Source organism: Thalia democratica, chromosome 3 (genome assembly GCF_965202585.1).
Source record: "Thalia democratica chromosome 3, ktThaDemo2.hap1.1, whole genome shotgun sequence".
In the NCBI taxonomy this organism is placed as follows: Eukaryota; Metazoa; Chordata; class Thaliacea; order Salpida; family Salpidae; genus Thalia; species Thalia democratica.
Genome location: NC_139167.1, coordinates 45,953,111 through 45,967,216, shown reverse-complemented (window position 1 = coordinate 45,967,216; position 14,106 = coordinate 45,953,111). Strand labels below are relative to the sequence as shown.

At 29.9% G+C, this 14,106-nt stretch overlaps 1 protein-coding gene across 1 annotated transcript in view; it reads right to left on the bottom strand.

The window, feature by feature from the left end:
* LOC145831646 (HEAT repeat-containing protein 4-like) overlaps positions 1–14,106 on the bottom strand; it is a 95,384-nt gene that overhangs the window by 28,962 nt on the left and 52,316 nt on the right. The window contains exon 10 of the mRNA XM_082938955.1: positions 4,828–4,983. Within this exon, the coding sequence (XP_082795081.1) occupies positions 4,828–4,983 (156 nt within the window). The remainder of the gene's footprint in view (positions 1–4,827; positions 4,984–14,106) is intronic.

Genomic DNA, 14,106 nt, shown 5'->3' with positions numbered 1-14,106 from the left:
TGGTAGATCATATTATCCACAAAATGTCTTTAAAGGAATCATAACAAGAGAAATCAAGCGCCTGAAAAGACTAAATGAAGACGAAAAATATTTTAAAGAAAATTTGTTGAAACTAGAAAAGAAATGCATATAATCCAATTTTAATCCCAAAATAGTCAAAAGCCGGTTTGAAAAAGTTAGTTAATTTAACTCCAATGAGAGTTCAAATAAACTAAAAAAATACAAGTCTAAGAATATATACTGGTCATCTAAATTTAAAACTTTATCAAGGTTCACGAAAGAAGAAAAGAAACTGTTCCCACTTGCAAAAACATCTTTCACAAAACCAAGTAGTATAGGTCAATTGCTGATTACATTTAGTTGTATAGCTAAAAAGGGAAGCAACGTATCTACTTTTATAAGCAAAAAATGCAAAAATTGAGCATTATGCGGAAAAAACAGTAATTATAAAGACATGATAGATTTGAATAGATACATAAAAATTAGTTGAAAACAGAACAATAGACATAAAACCAAAATTAAACTGTAAAAGTTACGGAATATATTTTGCTCAGTGTTCAATATGCAAGGAAATCTATGTAGATCAGACTAAAACAGTTTTAGTGTAAGATGGAATGCACATAGAAATAACTGGAAAAAATTCCAGAGAAATTTTAACTTGGTTGGTGAAGCAGATGAATCTGCATTATTTAAACACTACTTTGAGAATCATCATAATAATATTGAAAATATAGAATTGGACAGTGCCTACAATATAATGTTTTTAGAACAACCTGAATTAAAAAAATATACTACAAAGAAAACTTATGGATAAAGAGTTTAAATGCAAAAAATAACTTAAATAAAACAACTTATGAAGATTTAATATTTTAGAGCTTGGTATTTTAGGATTTTTGTACATTATTTTTTAGCTTGTTTACTTGTATGCATTCATGAGTTGTTAGTTGGTAAAATCTTAGTTTTAAAATTTTGTATGATAATTAATTGTTTTTTTTTTATTATGAATTGTTTTTTAAATTCATATAGCCTAAAAGTATAAGTTTTAACTTTTATTATAATTGTGTTTACTTTTAAGGGCATAGGGGAGTCAACCTTGATTTTTACAAGTTGATCTTATTTTATCTAAGCTATCAGACATTTTTAACCGCTTGAAAAATTCAAAATATTTTTTGAGAAATGAGCAGTTAAAGTCGATGACCTCAATAGGTTCCTAATGGAAGGCGCAAAATAAAAACGCGAAAAAAGACCATTTCACTAAAAATCTATCTCCTCCTTCATTTTTGAAGCAATCTTCTTCAAATTTTCACAGAAAGTGTATTATTAAATTTTAAAAAGATTAATGCAGGAGTTTTTTTAATTTTAAAAAAATAAAATTTTTATTAAAAAAAAACCACCTATTTTTTTGTTTTTTTTTGTCTGAAATTTTTATTTTTCAATATTTTTACAATTCCAACATTCAAAGTCTTTTAAACTACAAAATGGAGGTTAGCTAAAAATTTGAGGTCTCTATCTCAAAAAATAAGGAGAAGATAGGTTTTTAGTGATTTTTAAAATTTCCGAGAAAATTGACCGCGAAAAACTTGCGGTCTATATGTTTGTATCGGAAACTTTTTATAAAATGTACGATATCTCAAAAGTTAAATAATATTTTTTAATTCTATAAAAACTGGCTTGTAGTTTGTACTTTAAGCTTTCATATAAGATCCAATTTTATTTTTAGTAAAAAAAAGTGTCGGACACCCCTATGCCCTCAAATTAGTTACTATTATTTGTGTGTTTATAATTTTAGCCGTTTATCGCTTGATAATGTTTTAATAACCGAAAGTACTAGTGAAACGAAAGCGTGTTATTTTTTCATTTTCAAGACAGTAGAAGCAATATTGTATTTTTTACAATAATTTTGTTTTACTTGTTTAAGAGAGTACTTTGGTATTTTTTTTCAAATTTTAAAGTAAAAGTTTTGTTTATTGCAATTAAAATAATCATCATAACATTAAACATTGCGTTTCGATCAAGATACGTTCTTATATGAAAATATATTTAAAAAATTATTTAAATGAGTTATTTTTGCATGCAATAATTAATTTTTAAGTATTACCTAATGTTTTTATGTACCGGAGTAGCTTGGTACGTTTCTGCAAGTCTGTAGAAACGTATACAATTGAGCAAAAAAAAAAGAACAAATTAAATTAAATACATTTAACTTAGCTCAGGTTATTTTTATTAAAAAACGATGCGTTGTAAAATTTTTTTTTAATAGCTACAGACTATTTAATTTTGAATTGAAATCATGATCTTGCGTTGTTAAAAATTCACTACAACGTAATAACAATAAGATAAGTGAATAAAAGCAGGAGCATCTCGAGCAACAGCAACTCAAGCAAGGGCAACTCGAGCAGGAACAACTCAAGCAAAGACAACTCGAGCAGGGAAACTAAAACAAGAGCAGGGACTGTAGATGTAACGTAAAGTAAAAAGGTCTTAAATTAATTCAAAACAAAAGTTTGGTGAATTTTTTTCTCCGCAGCTCTTAACAAAATACCACGCAATGTCACTGGTATGTAGCAACACAGACTGCTCTGTATACAGTTATTTCTCAAACACCAAAATTCCATTTAATTCAAAGTTTAACATAAATGCATTCTTTAATATAAAACACTATAACACTAAAAGTAGTATAAATTGTCCTGTACTCCCTATTGCGTCATCATGCGTCGTGACTGTTGTTTTTAAAATTTTTCAGTTTCATAACTTTTTCGAGTTAGCTACGTCCCTGCATATTATGTACAATAAACAAAATCAAACAAGCATTAAGCAAATTGCAAGTGAGAATTAAACTAGTTTACATTTCTATACTGTTTACTTACAATCCCTTCTTACCAAATCTTATAGATTTAAAATAACTTTACAAAATTACTCAATTTTGCCTTTATAAGTGCATTAATTGCAGCATACAACCATGCATTTGTAGAACCCTTTTAATTGCTGCATACTAATTTTTGATCAATTGTTTTACTTTTTTCTTTAAATTTTTAGAATATTTATTTATAAACTTTTATTATTTTAAGAATTATAAAACTTTAGAGAAAAAAGTAAAACAATTGATCAGAACAACTTATTATGCAGCAAATCTGAGGATTATATTCATGTCAAAACTTAAACACTAATAACATCAGATGATAAGTATCCGGTACCCAAACTTTAAAAAGAGTATGTTAATTTACCAATTTAGCTGCTTTTGTAAAGCAAGCTATATCGGATTGACGACAAGAAAACTAAGAAAAAGGATAAAATAATACGTCCTTAAGAGCATGGAAAATTTTTGAGTTTTAGCAAATCTAATGATATATATTTTACACCAGTTAAAGTTTTAAATGCTTCAAAATTTTCGTTTATTGCAGAACAAGTAAACAAACCAACGTGTGCAAATTGTTAAAATTTAGATAGATTTAAAACAATTAAAACTTGTAATAAAATTTTTAATTTAATTAAACTAAAAGCTATTTCTATGTTGTTAAGGAACTTTATTTCATGTAAGCAAAAAAAAAATAATTATACTGTTTCTTTATTTTCGTAATGCTTAATAGTTTATAAGTCGTTTTATTATCATTTTGTTGATGTCTACTTCTGATTATAGTTTTACTACATAAGTATGTTTAAGTTTTTAGTTGTTGCTAATTGTTTTTGTCCTTTTATTGATCTTTTTTTTAATTTATAACTTCAAGTTCAAAAATATTATCTCATGTTAGCTTTGTATTATTCTGTAAGAAAAGCTCAAATTATATTTTGTTTATTGAATAGTGTGTCCTGTTTTTTTATTTTTTAGTTATTAGTCAATAATCTTTGATTATATCAAAAGTACTTCAATGTTCAAATTTAAAGCTATGTGCCCTAATTCGTTAAAGAATAATGTTTTAAGTTTTATTATAACAAACTTATTATTTTGTTACAGAATGAGTACCCTGATTCGTGTCTAAAGGCAGTTTTTAATTGTAATTATGTATAAATTTATATTTTACAAACTCAAGTAAATCTTACAATTAAACAGTTTTTCAACTTGTTATTGTTGTAGTTTAAGGAATTCTAAATTTAATTCTTATTTTTCGTTTTAAATGTAAGACAGGGAAATTTCATTACATAAATTATATTGAATAAAACCAATAACTTAAAAAAAGGTATGTTTTTTTGTATTAAGTTATCACAGTTTAACTGAGTTCTATAAAAAATAAAAAGTTCTTCAAGAATAGAAGATAAAATAAATGAAAAAAGTTATAAAAAATCTATAAATTTAATGTCAGCAGTTAAATTGTCTTGAAAATTTGAAAATTCATCATAGTCTCTTGATAAAATTATAATGCATTTTACAGTTATTAACACAGTGAGATATTTGGACCTGATGGTAAACGAAAAATAAACATCAAACAAAAGTAAAACAGTTATACAGTTCAAATATGTTTTACCCAATTCTCATATTATTGTTTTTTTTCTATTTTAGTTTAGTTTTAGTTTAGCCTAATTGTAATAATAGTTTAATTATAATAAAATTTCAATTACGTTGTAAACTTAGTTTTTATTGATTATTATCATCATTTAGCTTTATTTCATTATATTTTAGTATTAGTAAAATTTTTAATATAGTTTTACACAAAACTTAACTAGTTTATTTTAGTTTAAAAAATGTCACTGTGGAAAATTGACACTGTGTATTTCAGATCTGCTCCCTTTTTCGGCAGAAATTCTTTTAAGTCTAATTAGATAAATAAAACTATATAAAATGTAAATCCAAAAGTGTTTTGTAAATTAAATACACAAAGTTATTTAACTGACTTGAGAACTCCAATCTTGACTCATCATTTTTTTTAACTTGTTGACAAGATCGTGATTTATATCTCCTCTTGTTTGGCAGAGAACGTTACAAACAGCTGCTCGAACTTTGTAGTTACTGCTGTTAAGCTGCTCTGCTAACAACGAATGAACAAGTCTCTGTTTTTTAAATAATGTGGGAAATATCTCAAATCAAAAACAATTTATTCTATGTACAATGTTATGTAGCAACAAACTTCTTTAAAATAGTAGACTTAAAAAGTAGTATAGGCTTTTTAGTATAAAAATATATTGTAAAATGTAAAGCACTGACAGAAAAAATTGTTTTTATATACTTAATACCATTTAACTAGGAGCTGAGTTTGAATTAAATACTATTAATTAGAAGTGAATAAAGAGTATCAACTGAAACTGGGCAGCTAACATCCAATAAAAACTAAATTTGTTGTTATTGTAAACTTAAAATTTTTGAATTAAATTGAATGATATCATTGAGTCATTAATAGTCAAAAAGTACTAAATACTTTGTAGATATAAGTTTAAAGTTTTAACTTTTTTTAGATTTTACAAAAATAATTGTAAATTTGTTTAGTTATTTAGTATAGTAAAAGCTACTTTTATTTTATCATCGGCATAGAGCGGTAAAACACTTTTTTCACAATTTGATCATATTTTATATAGTTTTTAGTAAGCTAATTCTTTTTACAGATTTAAAAAATTCAAAATTTTTTTTGAGATATAGCCGGTCAAAGTCGGAGGCAACAATAGGTTCCTTATGGGAGGCGCAAACTAAAACAGCGATTAACTAGAAATCACTAAAAATCTATCTCCTTCTACGTTTTTTAAGATAACTACCTCAAATTTTTAGGAAATGTTCCTTGCAATATTTAGAAAAAACTTTTAGAACAAAATTTAAAAAAAGTTAAAAAATATAAAAAACAAACAAAAAAAACTATATTTTTGTTTATTATTTATTTAAAACTTTAGTTTTTAATTTTTTTTCAAATTCATTCAGACAGAATTTTCTTATTATATCAAGGAACACTTCCTAAAAGTTTGAGGTAGTTATCTCAAAAAAAGTAGAAGAAGATAGACTTTTAGTGAAATAGACTATTTTTGTCGTTTTAGTTTGCGCCTCCAATAAGCAACCTATTGTTGCCTCCGACTTTGACCGGCTATATCTCAAACATAATTTAAAATTTTTCAAATTTGTAAAAATCATCTTGTAGCTTAGTAAAAAGTATACAAAATAAGATAAAATGTGAAAAAAGTGTTTTAGCCCCGTATGCCCTTAAAAGTAGTCTACTTAACAGGAAGCAGAAATAATATTAACTTTTGCTATTTTACGACTTGAATAGATTTGTTAATTAAAAGTTAAAAACTTCTATATAACAGTAGTCATCAAGTTTCATAAACTGTGCAAATCATATTTCTATACGAAATTATTTTATTAACTAGTTTTAATAAAAATTAAAAACTTAATGTCTCTATTGATATAAAAACTGTTAAACTTATAAGGAAGTAAAAAAGCTTATAGTCTAATAAACTTATAAATAAAATAATTATTTTTTAGTAATCGACAAACTTCTGTAAACAGTAATAAAATATGAAAATATAATCTTAAATAATGCATTCTAACTAAACATTACTCTAGGAAATTTAAAAAATAAACACTTTCAATTTTTACATATTTATAGATTAAATTAATACCTATTACTTATCGGTAGTTTATTTATTCCAACATAGATAACTAAATGCAGTCTTTTTTAACAAATTTTGTAACACGTTTTTGAATACGTATAAAATATAATATTTAATCATACTTCATTTTTTTAAAGCTTAAAAAGTTAGATTTAAGTTTCAAACCATGAAAAAAAAATTTAGAACTTAGATGTTGTTTGGTTTTCTTATAAATTTTACAAAAAATGTTTTTTGGATTGACTTTTGTCACAGTGATTCTATGCAACTTGTAGTTGCAGAGCTAAATAATTTCTATGTGGAAAACAACTTTTTCTGAAATTGCTTACAATCTATAATTTAAAACATTTGTACGTCCATTCCCATTTTTTAAAGATTGACTAACTAAGTTATATATTAAATATTTCATAGTATTTACATTTGTAAAGTTTTGTAATATTTTACTCAATAAACTTAACTTTATTTTAATTTAACAATTGTTCCAAAAAACATTAAAATAACTGTAACCAATTTCGTAAAAAAAATTTATAATACAAAAAAAACGACTAGTCTTCGAATTTTTTACGGCTGTTCCTATGCTTTACGCATATCCCGAGAACAAAAAAAGCTTTATTTGCGAATTTTCTAAAAATTACAAAAATACATATTAACATATCAAATAAATTTAGGTAAGCTCTTCTAAAATTACTTTTTGAACAAGTTAATTTATGCTTTTTGTTGTTTATTCTTATTTTTAGTTTTGTTGCCATTTTCGGTCATTGCTTTATGTTTTTTGCTTAATTTCAAGATATTTTTTGTTTATAAAGGTAGGGTTGCTGTCTTTTTTTTTGTTTAGCGATATAATTAAAAATATCAATTTTCAAAACGACGAACTTGACAATATCGGTATTTCTATACTTTACTCTAATAGTTTTAATCGCATTAAAATACAAGGTTGCCAAAAGTTTTAAAAAACTTTTTCAAAGATTTCTACATTTATTAAGTTTTTTAAAGAACAAGTTTTTTGGTCTATTTTTAGTATAAGAATAAATTTAAGGTAAAAAAACTGTCTTTAATAGTGTAACAACATTGAAAAGATACTGTAAAGATACTTTAAAAGTGTTTAAAAAAATAAAAATTAATGATAGTTTTTCTATTTGTTTATCATAAATTTTCGAGCCTAATCGAAATTGCATTACTTAACATGTACTTTAAAGTTCAAGGTTTTCTAATTATTTGTGTTCAAAATTCTAGTTTTTTTTTCAAAACTTTTAAAAATTGCAGTTTTTAGGTGTTTTTACCTAAATTATCAACTTCAATTAATTTTTTAAAATGTGTAATCGCTATCTGCCCTGCGTTGTGATAATAGTTAATAAGTTTACAAAATAACTAGTTGTAAACACTGACAAGTTTAAATTTATTAAAGCACTATGACGTTTGTTTAACGACGAATTTTTAATACAAAATGCTATTCTTGTTGTAGCAACGGTCAGTATTTGATGAACTCTGGTTGATGACATCTTATTGAATTGGAACTCTGAGTGGATTGCAGTTGAGTGTTTTAACTTTTGTAAATTTGTTGCTTTAAAAGAAGTACCAAATTATAGATTAAACTTTGTTGGTTATTAAAGAAATTATTGAATTATTCTTTAGCTTTATCAACTTTTTGTATAATTTTACTTGAGTTAATACGTATTTTTTAAATCACATTTGTTATCAAATATTGTTAATTAAACTGTGCTGTGTAACTTATAACCGGTTGTTTTTAATTTAAGCTACTATTTAAGTGATTACTATACCATTAGAATGATTAAGACTAAGAAGGGCTTAAGACAAAAAATAAGTTAACGGGTCTTGCAGATACTGAGCCATCAGTATCTGCTGACTTCAATGGCGACTCTGACTTGATATCGAACTCACAATCTCCCAGCAATATTCAAGCGACCATAAACAGCGCTCATCATACAGAAGTAAGCGCGCAGACTATGGAAAATAATGAAATTGTAGATTTTAATGCTTTAGATGAAGTTGACTTAGACGTTGAGGATTTAGCTCACTTATTAGAGCAAGCTAAGGTTTTAGAGAAAAAAAATAAACTAAAAAAAGAACTAAAAGCAATTTATAGGAGATTAGATACAAATAAGACCATAAATGACAGCGGTCTCACCCTTAACAATCACACCTCGCACGCTTTAGGCGAAATGTCAACACAAATAAGTTTCAAGAAAAAAACTCTTGAAAACTGTAAGCTTTTTCAAAAAATTGATGCCGTACGCGATCCGACTGTGGAGTTACGTTTTTTTGCAGACCGGTGTACGGCTTATGGTATAACATCTGAAATGGAGAAGTTTGAAATTCTCCAGATAATTTGGCCCCGTTCAGATATAATTGACTTCGTTGAAACGCATGACGAAGACAGAACGTTTAACAGTCTTGTTAACTTTTTACAAGGCAAAGGTAGCAAATTGCCTCGTATATTAGGTGCAAGCCCATCATGGCCAGAGCCAGTTCAATTCCAGGACTTGTTTTTGGCAGCTACGCAATGGGCAAAGTCTAAAGAGGAAGACAGAATTAAATACTTTATGCACAGACATGCCCCTAATAATTTAAAATACAAAATTAAGGAATGTTTTGGGCTCGAATATAATGAGTTTATTAGGCGCACGGAGTTTATATGCGATATTGAACAACAGAGGGTCTTTGAAAATGCTAAAAACTTTTCATACGAACCTCAGCGATTCAAGCACAATAAGAGATACTCTTACAAACAAAAATGGCATGAGAACATCCCACAAAAAAGAGAACATTTCCGCAGCTATGAACACAATCGTAGTCAGGGGTATTTCGGGGAAGGGTATAACAAGCGCACGAATTACGAACAGAACGCGCTTTGTCACAAACATGCAAAGTTCGGAGATAGGGCAGACTATTGTGCTGCAGTTGCAACTTGCCCTATGTCCCCGTTACGGCAACAACACGATCAAAAAAACGATTTCCCATCTTCAAAACAATGAGAGGACATGAGGATGGGAACAGAGTTCCTCTTAATAAGCCTGTAGAAACCGTACCAATTCGTCCCTCTGCCAAACCATGGCAGCCTAAAAAGCCATCACCTGAAACAAACTCTCACTCTCAATTGCGTAATGATATCACGACAAAACCAACTGTAAAAACTAATTGGTCGTTTGCTATTTCAAATAAATCGTCTATAAATCCGAAAACTTTGCCTCAAAGTCTATTATTTGCAAAGGACAATGTTACAAACGTTCTTTTCTTAATTGACTCTGGATGTGAAGTTTCTTTATTTCCTAAGAATATAACAAATGGCATAAACCACTAATTTAAGCCGTTCAGTAGAACTATAAAGGGTATTGGCGACAATGAAATCCACCCCATAGGGAGTGCTTGCGTTGACCTTAAGCTAGGTAATTTAAAAACCATTAAACATAATTTTTGGGTTACTCAAGAGTATAGGAGTTATGGTATTTTAGGTATGGACAATTTAATGTCAAACAAACTGATAATATGCCCTTTCACGTTAGAATTGACGCATCAATTGTCTAACAAAACGACTAAACTGTTTAGGGCCGCTGACTTGCCTGCGTCGGTAGTTGTGTCAATTAATACGGGGGAAGTTAGGGATAGTAATAAAATAACTACGTTAGAGACCAAGTGTGAAACACTACTGTTGAATTACCCTAAGCTTACAAAAACTCCTGATTATACTGCTCCAAGAAAACACAACCACTTTCTAGAAATTATAGTTGACAATTATAAACCGCGAATGATTAAGGCGCGAAGATGTAATTTAACTTGTCAACAAAAGGTAGATAAAAATTATTCAGACCTAATTGCGAGAGGTGCTGTTGTAAAGGGGGATGCCAACATGTGTGCATCACCAATCACGGTAGTGCCCAAAAAAGATGGTGATTTGCGTATTTGTGTTGATTATACAGTTTTGAATGCCCACACACGCCCATTTTCATACCCGCTACCGCGCATAGATACGCTCTCGGAAAGAATTCTGGGAGGTACCCGTTTTTTCAGCACGTTAGATCTTAAAGAAGCTTACCTCTTCATCCAAACTCACGAAAATATGCTGCTATCATAACTAATTCCGGGGTATTCGTCCCTAAGGTGACTTCTTTCGGGTTGCGGAATGCGCCAACACGTTTTCAGCAGTTTATGGACAGTATCTTGTCCTCTTGTGGGGCTTTCACTTTTGTATATTTAGATGATATTCTTGTGTTTTCAGATTCCGCGGACAGTCACATATCACATTTAAAACAGGTTTTAGAAACATTATCGACAAACGGTTTATTTTTAAATAAAGCAAAATGTTCTTTTGCTAGAACTAAGGTAGATTTTTAGGTCATACAGTAGGTGTTGACGGGGTTGATGTTATGGAATCTAAGGTAGAAGCTATAAAAAAAATACCCTTACCAAACACGCGCAAAGAGTTAAAAAGGGTAATTGGTATGATTAATTACTATCATCGATTCATACCAAACTTGGCCGAAGTAATGGCACCGCTTAATGAAATTTCGGGGGGATCTAAGGCAAGCAATAGGGCAATTATTAAACTTACTGATGGTCAAATCAATGCTTATCATGACACAATAGCTCTTTTAGTTAAAGCAGCAAAAATAAGCTATGAAGACCACACAAAACCCCTAGTTCTCTTCACGGACGCTTCCGACAGCCACGTTGGCGCAGTTCTGGAACAAGAAGGGAGAAATGGGGGAATGCAACCGCTTGCGTTTTTTTCAAAGAAGCTCCCTCCATTTAAGCAAGTACGTTCTACTTTTTATAAGGAACTTTGCGGGGTGTATTTGTCTCTTAAGCACTTTCAAAGCAGAATATTGGGGAGATCCTTAATAATACGTACTGATAGTAAATCAGTAGAAAGGGCCATTAAAAACGAAATGGGTAATCATTCTCCAGCGGAACAACGTTGGATATGCGCAATCAAGGAATTTAATCCAATAGTAAGGCATATAGATGGCTATGATAATGTAGTAGCAGATAGTTTAAGCCGACCCCCACAGTCGGCAATGCATGTTCGTGCGTATAACCAGGGTTCTGACTTTGTTTATACGTCTGAGTCAGAGGCTGAAGACAGCGAGTCTGATTACGGTGATTTAGACGGTGAAGAGGAAATTTTAGGTAGTCCGTTAAATGAAGTGATCGGGGAAAATACGACTAGCTTTAATATGATAAATAGGGAAGTTATTGCGGTCTTGCAATGTAATGAACCGGGGCTAGTAGATACCGCACGTAATATGAAGAAAACGGTCGAATATTTACAACCAGAAAATTTAGCGGTAGTGGTAGACGAAAATAATAAGCGCATCATTCTGCCCGAATCTATGCGCCTAACAGCATTTAATGTGGCCCATGATAGGTTGCACCTGGGTATTGATAAAACAATCGAGTCTATTGCAAAAGACTATTACTGGCCTACATTGATAAAAGATGTGACTCATTGGGTTAAAAGCTGTGTGGTATGTCAAGCGACCAAAGTAACAAGATATAATCGTCCAAAAATTGTTTTTTTTTCCAGACAATACGGAACGATTCCAGTTCGTTCACATAGATCTTGTCGGACCTTTAAATGAGTCATCTTGTAATAATAAGTATATTTTAACTGCCAAAGACCGAGCCACAGGGTTTCTTGTAACTATGCCGATCACAGATAAGAAAGCTTTGACTGTCAGGAATGCTTTTTTTCAATGCAATGCTGGGTAGGTCCATTCGGGGTCCCTCAAGTAGTTGTTTCCGATAACGGTCGTGAATTTGTTAACACCGCGTTAACCGAAGCGTTCGAGCAGTTAGGAATAGATCATCGTTTGGTATCCCCATACAGCCCTCAATCTAACGGTTTCATTGAGAGGCAACATAAGACTATCAATGTTGCACTTCGCGCGTTATCTGATAAGACAAATTGGGCTTTGCATTTGCCTCTGATAACGACAGCTTTAAACAATACCTTCGTTGAAGGTTCACCTTATACCCCAGCTCAATATGCTCTCGGGACGGCCCAGAATCTCTCGGGGAGAGTAATGTTCGACAAAATTGAGGGTACTGACATTATCACCACACCCAACATTCTAGAAACTAAAGCATTTTTGAATATGATGGCTAAAATTGGTAGGCAATTTAAGCGCCACAATAATAAATCATACTATGAACCAGGGATTTTCGAATGCGAATGGGTTTGGCTTAGGAGACAAAATAAGCGGAAACTTAGCACACTCTACCATGGTCCATATAAAGTGCTTTCTTGTTCAGAGCAAAGTATGATTATTCAAAAGAATTCTGGGTTGGTAAAGGTTTCTATAAGGAACGTGAAAGCGTATGTTCCCAGAGTTACAACTTGTGAGGAAACTAGAACATACAATCTAAGGGAACGAAAAGTCCCCATAAGTTATGCCGAAGCATCTAGCTCGGATGAATTCTAAGCGTTCATTTGGCGTAAGTATCTTTTTTTTACTGTTTTTAAGCGTTTATGTGTATATAAGGGTAGTGAATGGAAAACAACTGGTTATAATTTTATTTTCTTTCTATATATTTCTTTGGTAACTAGTTTATTTAATGATTTATTAGTAGTTGATTTTTTTTTTTAGTTGTTGCAATTAAAATATTATTTTGGTTAAAATACCTGTACAAATTTAATACAAGTTTTTCTCTCCTTTTTAATTAATTTTTCTTTTTTTTAATATCTTCAAAAGTGGTTAATTTTTAATTTGGTACTAAAAAAAAAACTGACAAGTCATGGATTCGTGACATTTTTGAAATCACCAGCAGTGTCTAGAGAAGTGTGACGAGTTGCAGGCGGGCAACCTGTTTCAGCTGCAAGAGAAAAGAAGCAGTTTAATGAGTTACGTCAGCAGTTGTTTAGCAAACCAGTATGTGTGATTTTTCTTTCCTGTCTACTCATGACCTTGAGGCTTATCATTGGAGCCTGGCCAAGAATGCCAAAAAAGGGTAAAAAGAAAGGAAAATGTAATCGCTATCTGCCCTGCGTTGTGATAATAGTTAATAAGTTTACAAAATAACTAGTTGTAAACACTGACAAGTTTAAATTTATTAAAGCACTATGACGTTTGCTTAACGACGAATTTTTAATACAAAATGCTATTCTTGTTGTAGCAACGGTCAGTATTTGATGAACTCTGGTTGATGACATCTTATTGAATTGGAACTCTGAGTGGATTGCAGTTGAGTGTTTTAACTTTTGTAAATTTGTTGCTTTAAAAGAAGTACCAAATCATAGATTAAACTTTGTTGCTTATTAAAGAAATTATTGAATTATTCTTTAGCTTTATCAACTTTTTGTATAATTTTACTTGAGTTAATACGTATTTTTTAAATCACATTTGTTATTAAATATTGTTAATTAAACTGTGCTGTGTAACTTATAACCGGTTGTTTTTAATTTAAGCTACTATTTAAGTGATTACTATACCATTAGAATGATTGAGACTAAGAAGGGCTTAAGACAAAAAAATATGTTAACGGGTCTTGCAGATGCTGACTTCAAATGAAAATATTACTAAAATAATTAACTAAGATAATAAACAATACCAAATTATTAACTTTAAA